The sequence below is a fragment of the Spea bombifrons genome, chromosome 2 (assembly GCF_027358695.1).
Source record: "Spea bombifrons isolate aSpeBom1 chromosome 2, aSpeBom1.2.pri, whole genome shotgun sequence".
In the NCBI taxonomy this organism is placed as follows: Eukaryota; Metazoa; Chordata; class Amphibia; order Anura; family Pelobatidae; genus Spea; species Spea bombifrons.
The window spans coordinates 47,353,052-47,372,996 of NC_071088.1; the positions used below are offsets into that span (position 1 = coordinate 47,353,052).

The following is a 19,945-nucleotide window of genomic DNA, read 5'->3' on the forward strand; positions in this document are numbered from 1 at the left end:
GTTCAAATGCATTGTTCGATTTTAATATAATACTAAAAATAAAAAGCCATTAACAAATCACAAGGAATTAGTCGCCAACCTTGCTTAGCATACACTGCTACACTAACCATCATCAGAAGGGTCTCTGAAGGAGCCAGATCTGGTCATGGTTCCCTTTGGACGGTCAGCAAGTGACAAGGAACTTCCCAGGTTTGTAGAGCCAAATAGTTCAAAGGTTGTGTCCTGAGCTGGAATGCTGCTAGAACGAGCAATGCGGGGAGCAGAGGACGGGCTCACTGAAAAGGCAAAAGACAGATTAAAAAACAGAATTCTTTCAAAGGTGAAAGAAGAAAATAAGGGCAAAAAACCCTTAAGTTGAAAAGTTTGCGATAATGGGCTTTGTTGACAAGATAAAGCAACACAAGGGCCTACCACAAGAAAAATAGCCCTCATCCCAAACACAGGAAACAAAATGTAATGTCTAGATGACCAAGATGAAGTCTAGGAATTGAAGGCACAGATCTACCCTGCTCTGCTTCCTTGCTGGCCATTGTTTCACCCAGCTTTTTATGCCTAATCACCAAATAATAAGACAACTTTACAAAGTGGAATGGGTGTGTTCTTACAGAAGCCCTATAACTAAAAGCATATGTATATGGGCTACCTGAAATAAATAGTAAGGTAGCTGTGAAGATGTTAGGGTGTTTTTCTGCACATATACTGCATGAACAATTGCTGCATTAGTAAAACGAAAGAAAAAGAAAATGGCACTGTTAAACGAGTTTAAAACGTAGCAAGTAAAATAACCTGGGCTGTTCACTTTCCAAAGAATGTGGATTTATTTTGGAACCCATAACGCACAGGTTGATTTGTTGACACTTGCAACTTGCAAGGCATTTCTGGAGGCAGAGTGGCATATAGGGGGTTAAAAGGCATTTCTGGAGGCAGAGTGGCATATAGGGGGTAGAAGGCATATCATGGGGCAGAGTGGCATATAGGAGGGTATAAGGCATATCAGGGAGGCAGCGTGGCATATAGGGGGGAATAAGGCATTTCTGGGGGCAGATGTGCATAACTGGGGGGGGCAGGTTGGCAAATAAAAGGAAATAAATATATATATTTTTCTCAAATCATAGCTTTTTTCTTAAATATAAAAAAAATTGTTTACATGAATTAATAAAGAAAAAAAAGTTTCTTTGCAGTAGCAAAATGTTGATTCCATTATGTGTAATGTATTTAATTTATTAGGGCCTTGTAACACTTTTGCTTTCTGGCATTTTAATACAAATAACGTGATAAAAAGAATGTTTTATAGTTATTTATATGGCAAATAATGTGATTCGGGTATGTATAAGGGGTACATGTGGGTACAAGAGCTTGACCGCGAGATAAGCTATCCCAGTCCGGTCCTGGTAACGTCCGTTCTGTGATCTCATGGATGGGCAGGCTGAGCAGTGAAGACAGACAGGATTAAGAGACCCCACTGAAATGTTCTCAACAAGTTATTTAAATAATAATAAAAAAAAAGAATAATTTTATTTACGATATATACCGCAGTAGTAAAAAAAGGGAAAAGGAACAGCACAGAAGGAAAGAAATGGTACGCTTACCCAGGTTGGTCAGCGGTGGCTTTCCCACATTGGTAAGAGGCAGCGGAGGGGGAAGAGGAGACAGGTCCTCCGCATCCTGTAGTCCTCCTATTGTGTGTGAGTGACGCCTCTCCTTGGGTTCATCCTGAGAATGTGACTGATACCTTGGATGAACAGTTACAGTATAGGTAGTACACAAACCACATTAACCATCTGTGGAAGTTCTGATGAGATTGTGTTTTGAAGTAGGACTTTTAAAATCGGAAACATACGACACCATCTACTGTTTTATCCTGCATTTTTTTTAGCGTTTATTATTACTGGTTTACAGTTCTGAATCATCTCATATGTGTTATCAATTATCGTGAAATTGTCTGCACCAAGACAATTTACATTATAGAATGACTTTGTTGCTTCTTCAGCATATAGAAATATTTCTCATCTTCTGCTTCAAATACATTTTTTGTGACATGCTTTCTACTATTGCTTCCATGATTCTGCATTGGTTATAAAAGTATGAACTATGCAGAATAACATACAATGATTAGTGCATTTTAATCACTATATAAATTACACATTTAATCCGGATCACAGACGGATACTAAAAAGATTATTCCTCAATAAACACAGCATATCTTTTACGTGTATTCTATACCAAGAAATAATTACAGTTACATACCTCAATCCTTTTTTTGGCAGTGTGTTTCTGTCCTGGATAGTGCTGTTGGACAAGGAAAAAAAAACATTAAGGTCTTGTAAATATCATGTTTAGGGCTGCAACTAACGATTATTTTAATAATCGATTAGTTGGCCGATTATTTTTTCGATTAATCGGATAAAAATGCAATTTCTTTTTTTATTTAAAATAATGTAATAAAAAACATACAATTTACACTTTCATCTCTTTATTGCAATGGCCTCTCGCTATTCACCTTCTTATTTTACTGACATAATAATAAAAGCTACAAAAACCCAAACACAGTGTTTCTCAAACTAGGTTTTAATAAAAAGTTATTAGTAAATATTAATTCATGTTAACTATTTTTCATATTTAATAAAAACTGAGAAAAAAGCCTTGTTTATATTTTCTTTTATTTACCAAACTGCCCCCAGTTATGCACATCTGACCACCAGCTTGCCACTCTGCCCCATATATGCCTTGTACCTCTTATATGCCAGAGATTCCACTGTGCCCCTGATATGCCTTATACTCCTTATATGCCAGTGATATCCAACTGAGCCCCCTGATATACCTTTTACCCCCAGATATGTCTTATGCCCCCCTGATATGCCTTATAACTTCAAATATGCCACTCGCCCCCATTTATGCCTTATACCTCCCTATATGCCACTGTGCAACCTGATATGCCACTCCGCTCCCCATAAATGCCCTGCACCACCCTGAAATTCTCCCCGATTCACCACTCTGCCTCCCCCAGATATGCCACTCTGAAATTCATTATACCCCCCCATACACCACTCTACCTCCCCTATACACCACTTTAACTCCCCCAGATATTCCATTCTGCCTCCCTGAAATTCATTATACCCCCATACACCACTATAACTCACCCATACACCTCCTCCCCCCTCCCATACACCACTCTGCCTCCCCCCCCCCCATACTCCACTCTGCCTCCTCCCCCCCTCCCATACTCCACTCTGCCTCCTCCCCCCCTCCCATACTCCACTCTGCCTCCTCCCCCTCCCATACTCCACTCTGTCTCCTCCCCCTCCCATACACCCCTCTGACTCCCCCCTCCCATACACCACTCTGCCTCTCTCCCGACTCCCTGGTATTTTGTGAACCTCCGTTGCTGACAGGCACTTTCACTGCAGCTTCATAGAAGCCTCAGCGTAAGTGAAGGGCAGTAACAGAGGCTGTCTGTGCGATGCAGACCCCCACCAGCTGACAGAGAGGATGATCCTCTGCAGGAGACCTCGATTCTCTGTCAGCCGGTGGGGGTCTGCACGATGCGCACAGACAGCCTCAGTTACTCACCTTCACTTACGCTGAGGCTTCTATGAAGCTGCAGTGAAAGTGCCTGTCAGCAACGGAGGTTCACAAAACACCAGGGAGTCGGGAGAGAGGCAGAGCGGTGTATGGGAGGGGGGAGGAGTCAGAGGGGTGTATGGAAGGGGGGTGAGAGACGGAAGTAAGAGACCGGCCGACAGTGAGGGGAATCCAGGTGCCCTGCAGCGTTGCGGGGGATCTGGATTCTAGTGTTATAATCCGATCTCTGTTTGATATAAAAATCGATTCGACTAATAGATAATGAAAATCGTTGACAACGATTTTCATTATCGATTTTATCGATTAGTTGTTTCAGCCCTAATCATGTTTACAATTCACTACAAATACATATGCATCCATTTTAAAAAAAAATCTCACTTTTCAATTGCAGGGGATTTAAGGGTGACATCATTCCAACCGGTGTCTGGTGTGTGCTTTTCGCCACCCCCTATTGGGGGTGTAGGGGGGACACTGATAGACAATGGAAGAGACTCCATGCTGCGGTGCAACCCTGACAATTTTGGGTACATCCTGAAACCCCCTAGTCCCTGTGAGAAACTGGCAGAGTTGATGTTCAAGATGGGTGCTGGACTTGGAGTAAGACAGGAACCACTTGGTGGCAGGTCTAGTTGTTTGCTCTGTATCACTTCTGGAACGGAGGGAGTAAAGTCCAAGCTATTGGAATTAACTTTATCCAAATTAGACAGGGTTGGAGTCTTCGTAAATTGCTTTGTTACTGCCCTAAACATAGGGAGGAAAGCAAGAAGAAAGTGCTAACTATTAAAACTGGATACATTAGATAAATGGTGTATGTCATTGCTGCATGTTAACGTAATAAAGGGGATGTATTCTCATACCTGTGTGGTGTTGTTGGTGTCCCTTCTTTGCCTTTGCCCACTTGGGATTCCAATTGATTTGAAGTATTTGTTCTGTCCTCTGTGTCCAGGGCCACAGCTTTGGCACGAGCCTTCTCCTTTTCACGATCAGTTTGGTTGACACCTAATCGACCTAACCCTACCTTGGAAGGTTCCTTTAGACGGGACGTGGGTGTTGCAGCTTTCCCTTGCACAGGTACCAAGCTAACATCAATAGTGCTGCTTAGAGGTCGGCCGGCACTCCTACTTCCAGTTACACTCATGGAGCTAGATTTGGCAGGCCGTGGGAGACTACGGTACTGAATGTTAGTGCGGGCAGAGGGAGAGAGGAAGCCAGGGTCTGCTGATCCTGAAACATCTAGGCTAGTCTTGCGGTTACCTCCTGCCGGACCAGATGTGGGCTTGACAGGTATCCCTGAGGACTTAGGAGTTTTGCCTAGTGTGGCAGAGTTCCCAGTGAGCGGAGAAGAGGGAGCAGCAGGTTTTTTGTAGCCAAAAGAAGAAGCTGGACGGGCAATACCCGAGGGAGGCTTCTTTGCATCAGGTGAACGTGGGTCTCTGCTTGCATCAGAAGATGATCGCTGAAGCCCAGCTGTCTTCAAGGTAAGCTTGGCTTTGTCAGTTGCTTTCTGCTCAGATTTGCCTACAAATAAAACAGGATACAATTATGAGGAAAATGCTTGATAAAATCTATATTCACTGTATAGTTCACGACAATTCCATACCTCCTCCCTTCAGGTTTATCGATCCAGACTGGGTAATAGGAGAAGTAATGCCAACTGGTGGGTTTTTTCCCTTGCGTAGGGGCTGCCCGAGTGTAACAGGTTTTTTGGCCTCTGATTTTGGGGGCTCATCACTCCTCTCTCGCCGCCATCGAGATGTCCCATGTTCTGACTTTAGGCTGCCACTGTCATACTCCATTCTGCGGGGTGGCCTTTCCTCTGGCTCGCTATGCCAGCTCAGCCCACTCTCAGCCAGTGAACGTTTTTCTGAGTCTGTCCGGAGCTACAGAGAAGTATGATAGCCTTTTGAAGTTTAATAGCCTTTACAACAAGTACCGACATTACGTAACATTTGGTAATATAAGCTTTTTAAATTGTGTTTGGACAGAGGTACCACAATTTCTCATCCTAACCTTGACCCCAGCAGAGTTTTAGAATTTCTCCACGTCATTACTTCTAAACCCTTTGGATTATTTTTAAACCTATAATAATTTAAAAGTTATTTAGACTTTTCTAAAAGGCCTCCATTTTTCCCACATTTGTGGGAAAAAAAATGATCTAGCTGCCCTAGACTCTATCAAGTTTGTCTTAAGCCTACTGCAATTCCTTTAACAGCTTTTGAACTGCCAAACTGGATCACTAATGTTACGCAACCCCCCCCCCTCGGCATCTTACTGCAATAGCGGAGCTCCGTCGGGATGCTGTTGGTGTGGAGGGCAGGGAGGTGAGTGAGGAGCTTGCGTTACATTCCTCGGAGCTGAGATTTCCAGAAGCATCGCTCAGTCCGCTGCTTATTGAACTACTTTCGTCCCAACTGTAGATAAAATATAGTCACAAATTATTTTAACATGATACGTTAAGCTAGGGTCATCAATGGAAAAAAAAATAAAAATCAGAATTTCATTGCAGTAATAAACATGCATATATTTTAGACCGTATTCATTATTGGGTCAATAGCAGCAACTCAAGATTCTACTAGCCTCTCCCATTATTCATTACATAAAGAAATGACTTCTCAGACATACTGAAAGAGAAGTGGCTGTGCTCTCCATGTTATGGATTACAGGGTTAAAAAGCATTCAGAACACCCCCTATTATGTGAAAGCGCCACATGTCCAACTAATTGGAATCTCGGTTTCCAGGCTCAGTTGGAGCCAGCTGTCCAGCCAGCTGTTATATTGCTGCTGTTTTCTGGTATAATGGGAAGATTCTTTTTTAAAAGTTGGTAAGCTACGTGATGATTGGTTACGTCATACAGGGTTTCAAATAAAAAGTTTAAAAAAAAAAATTATCAAGGGAAGATTTCCTAAGGTCACACCAGTGACGTTGTATTTTTTATTTTTTTTTTAATGACCAGACAGACTTACATACAGATTGAATAATAAGTACTGGGTTTTTTTTGTTTGTTTTTAAACCATTACAGATTCCATGGCTGATGTTGAAGTCTGCAGGAAAGAAATATCTATCTGAAGAAGATCAATCCAGAATTCCAAGAGTTAACAGTATATTCTATACTCTTACTTCACTGCCTTCTCCTTGGGGTCTTAAGCGGCCTCAGATTCTCCCCTGACGTTTCCGCTCTGAATCCCTTACACTGCAATTATTCACGCAGCGGCCTCCTTGGTAGGGGGTCGTAGAGCTCACACCATCTGCATACAACTCCCACCGTGCCCTGCAGACTTCCTAAGCCTCAAACAGCGGCATACACACCACAACTGTGAGCAACACAACGCCCAATGATCTAATACAGCGTTCCGAGATCTCATTAGAAGAGTAAGGCTAATAACTGGAATGAAAACACGACCATAAAGCACAGCCCTGTCATAATCGGCACACAAATAATTCTATTTATCCTTTTGACTAAACTGCTTAAACAGCTGATCAGCTATACCCATCACGGACAGACTTATGTGGCTAAGCAGGACAGAGTGTGGGATTTCAATAAGGATGCATGAAGGATTGAGGCAACAATCAAATTGGATAATCCCTTAAAAGCCAAATTCCAAAAGCACAATTCAGAAGGATTTTCCCCATTGAGTGGATGGAAAGGTTTGGGGCCAGGGGCAGTTATTGATGTGCGTGGCACACGAACTCCACAGGGGCCCAATGAAATTGGAAACAGTCAGGATGTTTGCGTTAGAAACTCTAGGTCTACAAAAGACTGTACGTAAATCCCCTTTCAACAACAACAAAAACCCACTCCATTCATAATGTAACACGGTCATGGAGGAGAGAAGAGACGAGGGATGCGACGGAAACATTTAAATATAGTTTATTTCAAAACGACAAGAAATGCTAGAGGGTCAATGGGTTAGATGTAACATAAAGAAGTTTTACTTCACTGAGGGCGTGACTGTAGAGGAAGGGAATTTAAACACGTGTGGGATAGGCATATATCCTGAATGTAAGACGAGACCAGAAAAGACTGATAAAGGTTTGTATCTTTAAAGAAGGAAATAAACAAACAACCAGACTAGATGGGCTGAAATGTTTTCATTTGCTGTGAAATTTTATGTTTTTACTGCTTTAAAATAATACAAGGTATAGAGAGGGCAGCTTTTTATACTGTGTGAGAACATATATATATTTATACACACACACCACATTATTAGGTACACCTTGCTAGTACCGGGTTGGACCCACTTTTGCCTTCATTCTTTATGGCATACTTTCTACAAGGTGCTGGAAACATTCAGTTGGTGTTCCAAGAAAATGTCCCTTACACCACTACACCACCACCAGCCTGAACCATTGATACAAGGCAGGATGGATCCAGACTTTCGTGTTGCAGCCTCAGTTTCCTGTTCTTTGCAGTCAAGAGTGGCACCCGGTGGGGTCTTCTGCTGCTGGAGCCCATCTGCTTCATGGTTTGACGTGTTGTGCGTTCAGAGAAGGTATTCTGCATACCTTGGTTGTAACGAGTTGTTATTTGAGTTAGAGTTGTCTTTCTGTCATCTCGAACCAGTCTGCACATTCTCCTCTGACATCAATAAGGCGTTTCCATCCACAGAACTGGATATCACTGGATATTTTCTCTTTTTCTGACCATTCTCTGTAAACCCTAGAGATGGTTGTGCGTGAAAATCCCAGTAGATCAGCAGTTTCTGAAGTATTCAGACCAGCCCGTCTGGACCAACAACCATGGCACGTTCAAAGTCACTTAAATCCCCTGTCTTCCCCATTTTGATGCTCGGTCTGAACTTCAGCAAGTTGTCTTGACCACATCTACATGCCTAAATGCATTGAGTCACTGCTATGTGATTGGCTGATTAGCTATTTGTGTCAACAATGAATTGAACAGTTGTACCTAATAACGTGGCCAGTGAGTGCATGTAATATTTTAATATCCCCCCCCCCTATTTTAAGTCTTTAAAGCGGGGTGCGGCATAATTGGGGTTTAGCGTAGGGATGTGCAATCCGTATCGCCCAACGTCCGGGACATACAGTTCCAGGTGCCGTGCAGGTGGGTTTTTTCCTCTTTCATTTAGTTACGTTCCAGTTTCCCCGCAGCGGTTGAATGCAACCCCTGCTGCTGCCGCCCAGCACTTCTGCCGGGGCTTCTATGACCGAGCGCCGGCATGACCTTCCGGTGCTCCACCATAGAAGCCCCAGCAGACGTGCCGGCAGCAGCGGAGGCTGTCTACACACATCGTGCAGACGTTCACTGCTGGATCCTCCCCTCTGGCAGCTGGTGAACTTGTATATACCACATGCTAACTGCATAATACATAACAAAAATGTTAAAATACATGTATTCCTGTTCATTAGATAAAATACTGTTTTACCATTCCACTAATGTGTATTTTTTTCTTTAAAACGCTAAATTGGAAACCACATCCAAATAATGCAGTAGCAATGTTTCAATCTAGCACACTTTAAAACAACATGTACCATAGCAATACAATTTATACGGTAACTAGAACAATCTCCCATCACCATCAAACGTAAAAAAAGGCTAAATCAACCCCATTACATCTTCTATTCCAATAACAAAAGTGGTATGGAAAAAAATACAATACAAAAATAAAAAAAGTCTTAGCATTTAGCAATACTAACGCACTCATTGATTTCTACGGACAGTCAGCGTGCACCAGTTCAGAAAGGCCATGAACATTGGAAACAGAAACTGAAGGGAAAATACAAGCCAGTTCTCAAACACTGCATTGAAAGGGCATACAAAAGGCATACTACTGTTTAACCCCTTGGCTGCTAAGCCATTTCACACCCTGGTGCTAAGCTATTTTTCGGCATTTTGGTGCATCTCACGTTTAAACGTGTTTCAAGTAAATTTCTTGGGAATAAACTATACAAACCATATATTGTTTTTTTCAGCACACCCAGCAGATTCCAAATATACCATTTTTATATGTGTATGTCTCATTAGGTTTGCAAAATACAACCAAAAATGGGAAAAAAGTGTAATTTTTCACTTCCAACTCAATAAAAACTAGTTTGTAATGTTATTTTTCTAAACTCTAATATCAAAACCTGTGTTGCTAAATATTTGTAGTAGGTAACCGTTCTAAAATAAACAGAAACTGAGAACAGTAGACTGTGTTTTTCTAATATTTTATTGCTAAAAGTTAAATTTATTAGACTATCACAAAATTCATCTTTAAATTTAATGCATGGCTGCGTCAATTAAACAGCTCTAGCTGCCCAGGATGTTAAAATATGCCAACAAAACTATATATTTTTAGAAACTACACCTCCAGCCGCAGCAAATGAGGTCTTATTTGTATTTGTATCACAAATCTGACTTGCACAACAAATAAGTGAATATCACACAAATAAAAATAAAAAATAAATAAAATTAAAAGCGACAAGTTCATTTATGTCTTCCGCACTCCAGGTTTGTCCTAGAAACACATGCAGCCCCTCATTTGATGCGCCAAGGGGTGTAGTTTCTGAAAATATATACTTTATGTGCCATAATTTAACTTCCCAGCTGTCTAGAGCTGTCTAAATGCAGCCATCACCCCTAAATGTTTTAAGACAATTTTTTAACAAGATTCTCCAATCTGCCATATCTGAAGTTAAGGTGGTCTAGACATCTGGGAAGTTAAATTAGGGTACATAAAGTACACATTTCAAGAAACTACACCCCTTGGAGCTTCAAATGAGGGGTTACATGTATTTCTAGGACAAAAGTTGAGTGCACAAATAATGATGGAATATGTCGCTTTGGCTAGAAAATATGTTTTTTCTAACCATAGCGACATGTTCATTTGTGTCTTGCGCACTCCAGGTTTGTCCTAGAAACACACGCAGCCCCTCATTTGATGCGCCGAGGGGTGTAGTTTTTGAAAATATGTACTTTTTGTGCCATAATTTAACTTCTTACGTGAGCAGTAATGCCACGTCAAGGCTTCAACCCTAATTACTGACCATTCACACGCTTTTCATATCTCCATTCACTCGCAGAAGCACACACCATACTTTCCGAACATTCACTCGCAGAAGCACACACACCATTCTTTCCCCTTACAATCCCAAAGAGATGATCGTAAAGGGAGAAAAAAATCACTTTTACAGCAAAAATAAGTTTTGCAGTAAAAATGCAAGGGGCTCCAGGGATGACATGGTTAACTTACGTACTACAGGCTATACGGCTGATTTTTGCAGTTCATCTGGATTTCAAAAATTGCCTTCCTCTACCATTGGCTAAATTTAACCCCACGATCAAAGGGATCATGGGGTTAAAATTTAGTATCGGCTATTTTTGAAAAGGGAATGTGACTTTTTATAGCTGAATGATCACTGTGGTAACATTGGCTACCACAGTGATCATTTAGCTAGAATACTTAAACTTTTTTTTTTTTTTTAAAGTTAAACCAGTTTATGTTTAGATAATTTAATTTGGGGGTCTCTAGGCAATTTTGATCTTTATTTATCTGCCTTTAGAGACCCCCAAATCATTTTTTTTACTTTTTTGTACATTTTTATTTTTTTAACATAATATTTTTTATTATTTTTTGACAAGCATTATACCGTTGGAAAGGTGAGGCGATTACCTTTCCAACGGTATATGTTGGGGGTCTGTAGCAGCATGCCCCCATACCGTGAAAACTGACAATTGTCAGTTTTCAATAAAGTTGCGCGGTGACGTCATCGCGTCATTACGCGCGACGTCACCGGCCGGATCGGGTGGTCCCAGTGATGCCCTTCAAAATGAGGGGCAGATCGCCGGGGTAGGTGGTGATGGGGGTCCACAGACCCCCATCAAGGTAGGAGAGTGCTAGCGACGGCATGGTGCCGTCGTTAGCACCTGACTGGGACTGCTAGCGACGGCACCATGCCGTCGTTAGCAGTCAAGGGGTTAAAATGCAAAGTCAGGTCATTTTTTTGTTTAACTTTGCGTTTAACTGCATTTCTATTGTAAGCGTAGAGCGACACATTTGCATGGACAGTTAAGTAATTTGCCTGCCTTCAAGTATAATTTCACAGAAAAGGCTATAAAAGAAGTCAGGTGCCTTTTAAAAGAAAAAGAATGCTAATGAATTGTGCTTCAGACATTTACATTGCTACAAGTCACATCTATATGGAAGAACATATATTGACTGTAGTGCTCACTCAGTGGAAGACCGTAGGAGAAATCGACAAATCAAGTAAAAGGCAAATGCAATCAATACAAAGGATTTTTTCCTGCAGATATCAATAGTCTCCACACTTCTCAAATTCATATTTACGGACTCATGGCGATCGGTGCTATGTGCAAAATTTCCAGCACCCCTTGTCAAATTACGCATTGTTGATTTACTAAGTTAAAAGGACATTGACCCCTTAATGACAAAGCCCATACATGTACGGGCTCAAAATGCATTGTTTTCAATGGGTTTAGGGACCGCCCATTGTCCTTAAGGGGTTAACATGACCTCTGCCATATTTCTGCAAATTTTCACACCGTTTCATATCACATAAACTGCACTGTAGGTCTGGCTAATAACCCCATTTTATTCATTCCTTTATTCTATGTTTAGTCACATAAAAACAGGAACTTTCTATTGCAACCTATCAGCGCCTGCGTTTGTGTCACATGGCAATAGCGTCCTCATCAAAAAATACCCTAGCAATATTGATCAGAAAGTAACGATAATGGACTCTTAAAAAGCAAAGGGAAAGCTATACAAAGATCGCAGCTCTTCCTGCTATTTTAACCTCTTGTAAAGTCATTAAGAAAACAGCAGTTAGGAGATGACGTTAAAACCAAGACACGATTTGGAAGACCAAGTGAAACAAATCTCTGAGAATGGCAAAACTGGGCAGGAATGCAGAACAAAACCCCCAGATGATGGCAAAAGACCTGCAGGAACGCTTAGCTGGCCCAGGAGCCAAAGTGCACTAGCCCACTGTACAGCATTACTTGCCCAAACATGTTCAGCATGGAAGAGTCACCAGAAGGAAACCTTACAATATAATCTACGAAAGTCAACGTGTGAAATATACACCACAATACTTCGGTAAACCAGCAGTGTTTTGGAACCACGTGCTGTGGTCAAACGAATGTATTCAAATCTCTCTGGCTACAAATAAGGTGTCTTTGAGAAAGAGCAAGAAGAAAATAAGTAGAAAGGCTGTAAGCCGGGGACAAGAACACTTTTGAAGGCTATGATGTTTGCCATGGGAGGTCTTTCTAAACACCGACTGATAGACTGTTCAAACTTTTTGCACATGGCGCATTTTGTTTTCTTCCCAATTCGTTAAATTCATCACATCAATAGTAACTGCGCATTCAACTCTGCAGAAATACGTCAAGTTTGGGTTTGTTTGCTGCAGAAGCTGTGTGTTAACTTCTTTTCACTTAGAAAACCAAACACGTCCTTGGCTACTGGAGTCTAAACAACCGGAGATGGCATCTGGAGAACTCTACGGACTGAAAGCAGTCTATCATTTGACTAAACCCCCTAAAAAGAAAGGCAATGTTAGTGTGGCAAACAAGCATTAATTTCCCCAAGTAAAAGAAACACAGACTTACCTCATTATAAAAGAAAACAAAACGCAATCTGCTATGTTATATATAATAAATAGATCCCTAGTGATATATTTGCTTTGAATAATAAAACATCACAAAGGCTTTGTTTTTTGTCGTTAAGAAGTCATGTGGTTAACCAATAGGTTACTCTTGTTTGAGAGAGGCTGAGCGTACAAGGTAAAGATACGGTGATCGCGTAACAGATGACAGACAAGATTGCCAATAGATAATAAAAATACACTCCAGTCATCATGCATTTTATATATTAGCTTTTTGCATTCATCAGTATCATGCTATACGTTTGCTCGCTTTCCCGGGTCCCTCAGGTATCTATGCCTTTCTTCAAGCAGTCCCAGTAAGCTCCAATGCTGGCTCACATGAGATTTCCAGACCCTCGACTGTATGCACAAAAAGTTCACCCATCAATTTAAACTGCTTTGCTGCCACCGATTAAGTGCTTCTAGCAGCCAAATGGTTGCAAATCGCAGGGAGCAGGATGGTGTATGCGGAAGCTCTGGAGCGGGGGGAGTTGTCAACAGGTAACATGCCCCCCCACGGTAAAGGAGTAATCATACTCCTATCATGCTTAGTACATGCTGGAATCTGGGTATGCCTGGGCATGATAGGGGTGTGATTGCTGTTAGCAATAAATAAAATATATGTTATTGATTTTTTATTAGAATGTGGTTATTTTTTTTTTTTTTTTTATTTTTTTTATTTTATTTATTTATTTTATTTATTTTTATTTATTTTTATATATTTTTATTCATTTTCAGCCAAACGAATGCTGAATTGTCGGCCCAGACATTTCATTTCGGTACATTTACATTTTTGCTGCCCTGGAAGGGAAGACTAGTATTTGCTGAGCTGTTTTCCAGTACTACAGGTGTAGGGGTTAATCTGAAACGAAGCTTTTCAGGTCATAGGTCAAGCGCTATAATCATAGCTTTTGTTATGAACAATGCTATATTAAGAATAGATAATGTGGATTATCTAGTTTACTGCGAGAAAAGAGGAAATAAAGTAGCTCTAGCACTAAAGTATATTTTGCCTACAAGAGGATTTTTATTGGGCCCGTTTCATAATTGTAACACTTGGTGACCTCACAGTTAACTGGACATAAAATGAAGATGCTAGGAAAGAAAAGGAAAACGACTGGAAGGAGGAAAGGAAAAAAGGACTGAAAAATAAAGAGAGAGAAGCGTCGAAAAACAAGAGAAAATGTGAGACTTAAAGTGAAGATATGCTCAGCTCACATAAGGGTCTCTTACCGCACTATGTACTCAGGCGGTAACCAGCTCTTCTTACAACGCATTATAGGTGGAGAACACTAAAAACGGAGAAATTGGCAGAAACACGGCGTAGTAATGTTTTCTACTTTTATCACTTTACGGTATAACAGCTTTTTAATTACACTGGGAGTTATATAGAAACAGGTCACTTCCCAGTATGCAGTCATTTTACACGCATGTGCACTTTACAACATGTGCACGTTTATTCAGAAAGCGTTCATTTTATGTTTCTCCAAGTCGTAAAGACAGGAAGTTAGTAAAATTATAGAGTGACTGGGCTCTGTAAAAAGCTTAAAAGCTGTATACAGGCAATTAAAGATTTCATGTTGACCACTTCTGTCTTTTGGACTCTTAACTCTGTCCCTGTCGTTTGCAAATAATCATGGCTTTGCTCTACAGCCAATGGGCTTATATATATATATATATATAACATACATATTGATGGAGAGCCCTTTTTCTCTTCCTTCTGAAACTACCAAACAGAACTCTTCCCACACCAAATGACTATTACAATAATGTCGTAAATCAAATGCAGCCTGTTGTGCTTCAAACATTGTGCAGGGGTGTGTGTGTCTGTGTGTATATGCCGCGTGAGCGCAAGGCAGTCTGTGAATGTCAGAATGTGTTCTACTCTTGTGTCTACTTACACAAGTTCCAGAGTAAACAAAGTGAAGTAGCCGGGAGAAGCGTTTGTGTCTATAAATACAGCGTTGTGTCTGTGCTCTATAACATTTATTATGCAGAAGAATGATGTGTAGAGGTCAAACGACAAATCTACAATATATAAACAAATAAAAACTCACCATCACCAGTCTAGCTTTTAGCATATATATTCTAATTAAAACTACCTACAGCTCTCCTTCAACCGCATCCCCTTGGATTGGACAGTGTCTGCACGAACCCCTGCTTTAAGGACATTGACTTGAAGGGCATAGTAATGGAGCAACCATTACCCTGTTCATGTACACTCCTTTTGTGATGAAGGACACCTAACTTTGGCTTAGCCTGTGAATTCTCTTCCTGTCGTACCCCTTCAATATATGTATTGTTTGAAGATTGTTGGCGCTATATAAATAAAAGATAATAATAAATAACGGCATGCCGCCAGCATGCTTCAGTTTCTTCTTTTGAGCGTTTCGCGTTTTGTGGTGGAAATGACCTGTGCAAAAAGCGACAGGTACCCCGACAGCTAATTTAACAACATGAACTTGAATTCTATGTTGTGGTAGAGTATTAATGGGAGAAGTCCCATTTATTTATTCACTGTAGCATTAACTGTATTGCTGTATGCCAAAATGTCTTAAGACCTGAATGCTGCCATGGTTGTCATGGGATATTTTGGGTGACTTTCCCTGCTCACAAGTCATACTGAGAAACTTGTTCCCCCATAAACTTCTGTTAGTCAGATTGTCTGACTGGGTGATTCAAATCAAACATTCTATTGTTTGCCACGAGCCGGTATTATAATGATGTTTATGCACAGCGTAATAAAAAGCATGGTGGCATTCGGCTTCTCAACGGGCCTGTTACAAGGGAGACCTTGGACCTCCCTAGCCGTCCATTTACACTTTATAGTCTGTGCTGAGATGGCACATCATACATCATACACCGGCGCTCTGCGGCAAGGGCAACCGCCGTGGAGGGATCGACTAGGGTTGCTACCCTGTGTCAGGCCTAGGGCACTGCCCAAGGTAAATACATCGCTGAATAAGCAGTAATGAAAACATTACGTAAAAATGTAAACTTAAAAAACAAACAAAAAAGGAAGCTGCACAGTATTTTTGGAAACATATTTTTAATCTGATACAAGTAATAAGCCTACATGAGCCAGAATTCAAAATAAAGATCATAAAACAATCTCCCATTTAATGGCATATAAACTGCGCTGACATACGCTGAGCATCTAAACGCTGATACTGATCATGTTCCGTTATGTACACCAACAAAAGCCTAATCAACCCTACATACGATCGGTAAAAAGATACATTTCCGTTTTTAAAAACTGCGTGTGAACACAGCAGGGGCCAGCCACGTATGTAACTTTTACATGTCCCAATGCCCGCAGGGGCCCCAACTACACAGCTACCCCTTTCACATACCTATATCTGTACTCCGTCTCCATACACACACATATATACATACACACACTGTATATTCACAGTTTTTTTCTTTAAAAAAGCACCAAAAAAAACATGCTGCCACTCTGCCCCCCCCCCGAGATATGCTGCCACTGTCCTCCCTCCCCCCCCGAGATATGCTGCCACTGTCCTCCTCTGCCCCCCCTCCTCGACTTACTGGAGCAGACTCCCGGGTGTCTTGCGGGGCCGGCGGGGGACATCTACGCAATACGCGTATGCAACTTCCGGTGCCGGTACCGGAAGTTGCATACGCGTATTGCGTAGATGTCTCCCGCCGGCCCCGCAAGACACCCGGGAGTCTGCTCCGGTAAGTCGGGGGTGGGCAGAGGTAAAACGCATCGTGCGGACGGTCCGCACGATGCGCTTAGACAACCTCCCGTGCCGGCACCCCCCCCCCCCGTGGGAAGTGCTGGCAGGGGAGGCTGTCTGAGCGTATCGGGGAGTAGGATGCAGGTCCCCTGCACCGCTGCGGGGGATCTGTATCCGAACCCCGCTGCCTGCCCGGCGCCCGGGACTGCATGTCCCGGGCGTCGGGCGCTAGACCCCGAATATAGGCCGCACCCCCACTTTAAAGACTTAAAGTGGGGGAAAAAAGTGCGGCCTATATTCGAGCCAATACGGTATATATATATATTTATTTTTTTTGCAAGAAGCAGGACATTTGGCAGCTATGCTCCTGCGTTCCACATAAAAGCATATTAATGAAAAGTCCAATGTTTTCTGTTATAATGTGCATGAATGTGTGGATTACACGTTAGCTGTTAATTATGTCTTTCCAGATAACAAAGATCATTTGCACATTGATCCAGTTTGGTATCTTCCAAGTAGCATGAACCCAGTTTCTAATGCAATTTAAACAAGTGTGTTTACATATTCCACCCTTATTTAAAAATACACAGATTGCAGGGCTTTTTCTGAGGACATTCTACGGAATGCATTTTTTAAAATAAGCATTCTGTGTTAAAGCCAGAGGTCTGGCCATCACAATAATGATGCAAGTATCTATGGAATTCCCAGACTCACTCCCTCAGACATTCCCCTGGCCTCCAGTTCAGGGAAGCCCACCTCTCCATCTCCTGAATCCCACCCTTTCTCAAGACACTCGCTTATTTCACTCGCAGGACCACGAATGCCACTTCTTCGCGCCAACAACATTATAAACTCGTGGTTGGGTCGCTTCGACATTGACTTATTTGTCGTTCCGCCTTAGTAAGTACCTGATTCAGTGCAGTATGGCATAAATAACAATAATGAGTACCATGAAGCAAATCTCCACCGACAATGAACCCATGTATTCGCCAACAGTCTACATTGTAAAACAATACCAAACACACACACGATTTGAAAATCAGTAGCGTGCGTTTTAGCTGGAATTAATAAGGAACATTCTAAGCGGCATGATGACCTTCATTAGTTACGTTATCCCTAGCACATGGGTATCTGGCATCTGATGGGCATGTGGTATCGTGTTAAAATGGGTTCCCGTGGTCTGATGATGTGCATGCTGTCTAGAACTATGTGCATGAAGTACTGTTTAACCCATTCAGCGATACCTTGCTGATCGCAATGCTATTGGCTGCCCAGCTATACCCATCACGATGCAGAGCCAATGCGCTAACGCTGATTGACGTGCGAGTAGAATCACAGAACTGTTAGCTAGACCTGGCTCTGCAAACTCATGCGGCTGGGGCTTCCTGCGCTTCGGACTGATTGTCATCGTTTACATATTTGAGGTTAGCGTTCATGCAAACCTGTCTGAGCCTCAAAGATAAAAATCAGTCACGCTGCAGAGAACGGACGTCTCGATCCCCCCGGGATACGAAAGTCAATTAAGTACCTCCAGGGGATCAGCCACCAGAATACGTGCAGGTTGTTAACGCGCAATGTACACGGTGTGATCCCCCCTCAGCAGCGTCAGGGTTAACCTAGTTGGAGGGTGAGCGGGACGCTGAAGCAGAGCCACCTCCCCACCGCTAACGGCTGAAAGTATAAGGTTTCACACCCGAGGGCGGTGGCGATAGCCGAGCGCTATCCCCCCTTACCTGTAGGCGAGGTGAGCGACTCTACGGGGTCTCCGCGGCAACGAGCTCATCCTGCTAATGACAGCGACACGGCACACCGCAAGTCTCACTTCAAAGGCCGGCCCCGCGCCCACCTCAGACACGCCCCGGCCGGCCTCTTAAAGAGACAGCAGCGAGAACTTTGGGGGATTCCACTAAAACAGACAACGGAAGCGAAACCGAACCAAATCGGCAACCTTTCCGAAATGTCCTTTCTTGATATACACGTATGAGCGGTTCATTAACCCCATTGTCTATATACACGAACAACGACATTAACCGCTCCTGGCTTTACAAGGGATTCCACGTACATTCCACCCGCACCTTTTAGCTCCATGACAATTTAGCCTTTGTCATTGTGCTGGCTGCCAACAAGTGGCTTTTGAATGAACCTGAACCAAAGGCATTATTAAGGCCAACGCATGACTGCCCCTTTAAAAAAACCTGAAATCTAACAAAAACAAAGCAGGCTAAATCTATTTTTTTTTAAAAAAAAAACCAAATTTGAGAATTTGGGGTGAGCAATTTCAGCTATGTGGCCTAGTAAAGAGAGCAGAAACACACATCTGCATATAAAACCCTTAATGGCCAGTCCTGGCCCCCCAAAAAGCACAATTATAAAAACTGGTGGCCCTGGTGGCTATATGTGGAATTGCAAGGAGAAAGAAAAAAACAGGTAGCCTTAAATATTTATAATTAAGCCCCCATTGCCTGCTGGACATTTGCCATGACACGACACCTCCCACAAAGTTTAATCTTAGTACATACTTTCTTATACTCCAGTGCCACGATACAATGAAAGTTTTCTTTTTGACAGACTAATTCATAGCAAACGTGTCTACATGAGAGGCTGAGCCAGCCCTGCTTAATCATTTTTCAATGATGTCTCTTTGTAATGTGATGAGATCACAAGATGACACTGCAAACTTTTCCACAAAGTCCACCTTTCGCGAACTCATCCGCTACATATTAAGGATAAAAAAAACCCCAAATATCCATCACGTTCAAGGTATTTTAAAACAGCACTGAAGTCAAGCAGAGTAGAATAAAACAATTGGGGTGAAACACGGCCGGACAAGGATATTAAAAACCTGTATCGATATTATCTCTATTCACCTTCCCAATCCATACCAAGTCATCCTCAATACTGGTCACTTAAATGGGGGGTGGGGTTTACTTACTTAATGGGGAGAAATCATACAAATTCTGTGAACAGAAGGTTAAGATGACTACCCCCAGTTGTATACTGATTTGCGGGTTTTCTAATTTACATATACTGGAAGGGATTGTCACGACAGCGAGTA

General features: G+C 42.1%; 1 protein-coding gene across 5 annotated transcripts in view; it reads right to left on the reverse strand.

Moving 5' to 3' along the window:
* NAV1 (neuron navigator 1) overlaps positions 1–19,945 on the reverse strand; it is a 60,130-nt gene that overhangs the window by 17,269 nt on the left and 22,916 nt on the right. For 4 of the 5 annotated variants that reach the window (XM_053457804.1, XM_053457801.1, XM_053457800.1 and 1 more), the window contains exons 4-10: positions 5,855–5,993; positions 5,183–5,462; positions 4,440–5,100; positions 3,961–4,323; positions 2,248–2,289; positions 1,590–1,732; positions 108–275 (exon numbers count right to left, since the gene is read on the reverse strand). In XM_053457804.1, the coding sequence (XP_053313779.1) occupies positions 108–275; positions 1,590–1,732; positions 2,248–2,289; positions 3,961–4,323; positions 4,440–5,100; positions 5,183–5,462; positions 5,855–5,993 (1,796 nt within the window). Of the gene's footprint in view, positions 1–107; positions 276–1,589; positions 1,733–2,247; positions 2,290–3,960; positions 4,324–4,439; positions 5,101–5,182; positions 5,463–5,854; positions 5,994–18,623; positions 18,686–19,945 lie in introns of those variants that run through there. The other variant, XM_053457805.1, reaches the window with a different exon arrangement.